The sequence below is a fragment of the Salvelinus sp. IW2-2015 genome, unplaced genomic scaffold, assembly GCF_002910315.2.
Source record: "Salvelinus sp. IW2-2015 unplaced genomic scaffold, ASM291031v2 Un_scaffold7894, whole genome shotgun sequence".
Taxonomy (NCBI): domain Eukaryota; kingdom Metazoa; phylum Chordata; class Actinopteri; order Salmoniformes; family Salmonidae; genus Salvelinus; species Salvelinus sp. IW2-2015.
Genome location: NW_019949154.1, coordinates 43,227 through 48,950, shown reverse-complemented (window position 1 = coordinate 48,950; position 5,724 = coordinate 43,227). Strand labels below are relative to the sequence as shown.

Below are 5,724 nucleotides of genomic sequence, written 5' to 3'. Positions count from 1 at the left end.
TTCAGCAACTGGTTGCGATCAATAATTTCAAAGGCTGCACTGAAATCTAACAGTACAGCTCCCACAATATTCTTATCAATTTCTTTCAACCAATCATTTGTGTCAATGCAGTACATGTTGAGTGCCCTTCTATATAAGCATGCTCAAAGTCTGTTAATTTGTTTACAAATTTAATTCTCTTTGGTCAACGCATTTATTTTTTCTCCAATAGTTTGCTAAGAGCTGGCAGCAAGCTTATAGGTCTGCTGTTAGAACCAGTAAAGGCCACCTGACCACTCTTGGGTAGCAGAATTACTTTGGCTTCCCTCCAGGCCTGAGGCCAGACTTTCCTCTAGGCTCAGATTAAAGATATGCCAGATAGGAGTGGCTATAGTCAGCTACCATCTTCAGTAGCTTTCCATATAAGTTGTCAATGCCAGGATGTTTGTCATTATTGATCGATAACAATAATATTTCCACCTCTCCCACACTTTTACAAAATTCAAACTTGCAATGCTTTTTCCCCCCTTTTTTTTGAATGCATGAATACGATGGCTCACTGTTCGTTCTTGGCATTTCCTGCCTAAGTTAGCTCATCTTTGCCAATGAAGAAATAATTTAAATAATTGGCAACTTTAAAATGGTTTTGTGATGAATAAGCCATCTGATTCGATGAAAGATTGAGTTGAATTTGTCTTTCTGTCCATAATGTCATTTAAAGTGCTCTTGTTTTTCCCATAATTCTTTGTCATTGATCTTGGCTACATAATACAGTTTCTTCTTTTTGTTGAATTTAGTCACATTTCTCAATTTGCAGTAAGTCAGCCAGACAGATGTGCAACCAAACTTATTAGCCACTCCTTTTGCCCAATCTCTTTCAACCATATAGTTCTTCAATTCCTCATCAATCCATGGAGCCTTAACAGTTCTAACAGTCAGTTTCTTAACAGGTGCATGTTTATCAATAATTGGAAGAAGCAATTTCATAAATTCCTCAAGTGCAGCGTCTGGATGCTCCTTATTAATCACATCAGTTATGCCTGTTAACAATGTAATTTGAATTGTCACTGCACAACCACTGTCCCACAGCCCAGCCAGGCAGGCAATTCATACACTTTATATCCACTGGGGAAAAAACATCTGGACATTATTTGTTGAGGTTTGAGTTACCGGATGGAAATGGTTTTGGCTGCGTCTCCCTATGGGCCCTGGTCGAAAGTAGAGCACTACAGGGAATAGTGTAATGTTTTCTAATGCAGACTTTGTCTTTGTCAAGATGGTGACGGGAAGCTTGAGGGCAGGGAAAGTAGACTGTCAGGCCCACTATCAAACCTGTCAGTCAGCTGGAATCACAGCCTATCCCAGCGTCCGATTCTACCCACACCTGGGCACCAAGAAGGTAAGAGACTCCTGATTTATTTTTTTATTTTATGTGTTAGCTATTTATCCAGGTAGGTTATTGAAAAGTAAACACAATGTGCAATGATAGTTTGTTTTCATCATAGCAGTGTATTGTTCTATTACATCTTCCTGTTCTTGTTAGACTGGAAATCAAGCTACAAGTTAAAGACATTTGATTACTATGTATCAGAAGTTCCAGTAGAAGGATATTCTTGTTTTATCTCGTATTTTGTTCGAGGACCTCTTTCCTAAAGTTGTTTACCATTTAATATTTCTGGAGAGGCCCAGTCAGTCCCCCAGAGTAGAGGTCTTCATGGATCCAATCGGTACCCTAATACCCGAGACCCAATCTGGGACCCGCGCAGGTCCGGCTCAGGAATTCTAAATAATGCCACGGTTATGTGTTGGATCTGATATGATTGTCTCGGTATTTGTAATTTTAACTGACTTGTCCGGATGGGCCCGTACATATCCGAATGAGACTTCTGCAGTAGAGTGAAATTGTGTCATTTATACTGCTCTTGCTTGCACGAGAGTGGAGCGTTGCGCATGTAGCTGCTTGTTGGCCAATCATAAGTCATCAATACGGCAATAGGCTATAGTCACAGAGCCTCCATGTGTGGCAAAAGTTAGAAGATATCTAATCAATGGAAGATGGAATTAAAAGTTAAAGGAGAAGGATAGGCTACAATGACCAAGAGACCAGCGGAGGCTGCTGAGGTGAGGACGACTCATAAAAATGGCTGGAATGGAGTCAATGAAGTGGTATCAACCACATGGAAACCACGTCTTTGTTTAATACCATTCCATTGACTCCATTCCAGCCGTTATGAGCTGTCCTCCACCCCAGCAGCCTCCACTGCAAGAGACAACAGGTTGGCTGCAACTTAATATTCTGAATGGAGTTGTTATTTGTAACTGTAGGATGAGAAAGCGCATGCACTGCAGCTTCACTTAGCTTAACTAGCTTCTCCCGGTATGATGCAGACAAACGGTACTACGTAATCCTGTTTGATAATACATTTCCTAGCTATGGCAGCTATTAGTTTACTTTAGCACGAGTCGTCTTGATTGGTTGCTTGTCTCCATCACTGCTCAGTTTGGCCCCTCCACTGCCTGCTAGAGCAGCACCTCTCTCGCGTGATCAGCTCCAGTTAGTAAAGTAGCTTAAATTAATTTTCTGCTGCTTGTCTCACTCTGATCGGACCGGGTCTCAATCCCGGTCCGACCAGGTCTATCCTGAACGGGTCTAGTTGTCCTCTGGTCCGTTTGGAACTGGTCTCCTATATTTAAAAAAATGTATTTATGCATATTGGGTCCGAGTGGGAAAGCCCCAGGTACATTTCGGAATGGGTCCAACTGTTTGGACCAGTGAAGACCTATACCTCAGAGCACTGTACCCTAACTTCTCTGTCTCCATCCCTCCCTCATCCTTTCATCTATCCCTCTATCCACCCGTCCCTCTATCATCCCTCCCTCCGTCCTCCAGCATGACCAGGGAGGGGAGCACGTCAACAGCCGGGATGCTACTAACATCGCCAACCTCCTCCGTCAGAGGCTCCAGCAGCTATCTCCATGGTTACATGGCAAGGCCGCCAACTTCAAGGTAAGCTTCTTACGCGGTTCAGTAACTTTGCATTCACCATGTTGCTTTTTAATCTTAGTAGATACCTCTTGCCTTTTGCAGTCAAGCAGAGTGATATTATTCTCTGGCATAGACTTTTAAGTGATATTTTGGCTTTTGGGCTCTGGATTTACTGGCTTAGCTAATTCAGCCAAGACAACTGCTAATAGTCTGATTGAAGTGACTGTGGATTGTGTTGGCTCAGTGTATCAAACTGCAATATGAGCATATATTCTCAACATGACTTTGTCGCAGTATATTCGTGAAGGTTCACCACCGCAAATGTAATCCAAATGGATCATGTTGTAATATTTGAATAGCATGTTAACTATGAACTTTTCTTTCTTTCTGCAGGATGAATTGTGAGTTCAAGAGGGTCTATTCGAGAGATTCACTGAGATGCTTTTCCTTAAGGGAAATGTAAACCAAGAACAGTCAAACCCACACACACTTAACAAACATACTCTGAGAAGAGAGGTTTACTGCCAAAGAACATTTGGGATTTGTTTTTTTTGTTAAATGGCATTTTGACTATCAGTTCCAAAGTATCCACTAGATGGCAGCAGAACAGTGTTAGTATTAAGCTTAGCTCAGGTTTCAAGTTTTACAGTGAAAGATCTTTCAAGTACAGTGAAAGGCCTTTCTTGCTAGCTCTAACCCCAACAATTCAGTAATTACTAACAATGTAATACTAAAATAAGAACTTTTAAAGGTGAGTAAGCATACTAAATACAGGGTCTGTTCCAGTACCATATTTACAATGTGCAGGGAGAGGTAGATATCAAATTGTATTTGTCACATGTGCCGAATACAACCATAGGCCTCACTGTGAAACGCTTACTTGCAAGCCCTGAACCAACAATGCGGTTAAGAAAATATTTACTAAATAAAAATTAACAATACTGAGGCTATAGACGGGGTACCGGTACCGAGTCAATGTGTGGGGGGGTACAGGTTAGTCAAGGTAGTTTGTACATGTATGTAGCGGTAAAGTGACAACAAAGTCAAGGTATTGGAGTGGCCATCACAAAGCCCTGACCTCAAGCCCATTAATTTGTGGGCAGAACTGAAAAAGTGTGTGCGAGCAAGGAGGCCTACAAACCTGACTCAGTTACACCAGCTCTGTCAGGAGAAATAGGCCAAAATTCACCCAACTTATTGTGGGAAGCTTGTGGAAGGCTACCTGAAATGTTTGACCCAAGTTAAACAATTTAAAGGCAATGCTACCAAATATTAATTGAGTGTATGTAAACTTCTGACCCACTGGGAATGTGATGAAAGAAATAAAAGCTGAAATAAATCATTCTCTCTACTATAATTCTGACATTTCACATTCTTAAAATAAAGTGGTGATCCTAACTGACCTAAGACAGGGAATTTTTACTCGGATTTAATGTCAGGAATTGTGAAAAGCTGAGTTTAAATGTATTTGGCTAAGGAGTATGTAAACTTCCGACTTCAACTGTAGGTGTTCCTTTTGTCCAGGTGGGAAAGGGCAGTGTAGAGCGCGATTGAGATTGCGTCATCTGTGGATTTGTTAGGGCGGTATGCGACTAGGAGTTGGTCTAGGGTTTCCGGGATGATGGTGATTGTGAGCCATGACCAGCCTTTCAAAACATTTCGTGGCTACTGACGTGAGTGTTACGGGGCGGTAGTTACCTTTGCTTTCTTGGGCACAGGGACTGTGGTGGTCTGCTTGAAACATGTTGGTATTACAGACTCGGTCAGGGAGAGGTTGAAAATGTCAGTGAAGACACTTGTCAGTTGGTCCGCGCATATTCTGAGTACATGTCCTGGTATTCAGGACTTGTGAATGTTGACCTGTTTAAAGGTTTTGCTCACGTCGGCTACGGAGAGTGTGATCACAGTCGACCGGAACAGCTGGTGCTCTCATGCATGCTTCAGTGTTGCTTGCCTCAAAGCAAGCATGAAAGGCATTTAGCTTGTCTGGTAGGCTCGTGTCACTGGGCAGCTCGCGACTGGGTTTCCCTTTGTAGTCCGTAATAGTTTGCAAGCCCTGCCACGTCCACGGCCATCCTACAATCTAAGCTTGATGCCCTCAATCTCACACAAATTATCAATGAACCCACCAGGTACAACCCCAAATCCGTAAACACGGGCACCCTCATAGATATCATCCTAACCAACTTGCCCTCCAAATACACCTCTGCTGTTTTCAACCAAGATCTCAGTGATCACTGCCTCATTGCCTGCATCCGTAATGGGTCTGCGGTCAAACGACCACCCCTCATCACTGTTAAACGCTCCCTAAAACACTTCAGCGAGCAGGCCTTTCTAATCAGGTATCCTGGAAGGATATTGACCTATCCCGTCAGTAGAGGATGCCTGGTTATTCTTTAAAAGTGCCTTCCTCACCATCTTAAATAAGCATGCCCATTCAAAAATGTAGAACCAGGGACAGATATAGCCCTTGGTTCTCTCCAGACTTGACTGCCTTTGACCAGCACAAAACATTCTGTGGCGTTCTGCATTAGCATCGAACAGCCCCATGATATGCAACTTTTCAGGGAAGTTAGGAACAGATATACACAGGCAGTTAGGAAAGCTAAGGCTAGCTTTTTCAAGCAGAAATTTGCATCCTGTAGCACAAACTCAAAAAAGTTCTGGGACACTGTAAATCCATGGAGAATAAGAACACCTCCTCCCAGCTGCCCACCTGCACTGAGGCTAGGAAACACTGTTACCACCGATAAATCCAC

The 5,724-nt window shown here is 42.7% G+C and overlaps 1 protein-coding gene across 1 annotated transcript; it reads left to right on the top strand.

The window, feature by feature from the left end:
- Positions 1-1,105: 1,105 nt before the first annotated feature.
- Positions 1,106-3,503, top strand: LOC112079410 (dnaJ homolog subfamily C member 10-like). The gene is made up of 3 exons (XM_024145380.2): positions 1,106-1,378; positions 2,870-2,986; positions 3,359-3,503. Exons 1-3 carry the CDS (start codon positions 1,223-1,225, stop codon positions 3,368-3,370), a joined length of 285 nt encoding a protein of 94 aa, XP_024001148.1. The 5' UTR covers positions 1,106-1,222; the 3' UTR covers positions 3,371-3,503.
- The last annotated feature ends 2,221 nt before the right edge of the window (positions 3,504-5,724 follow it).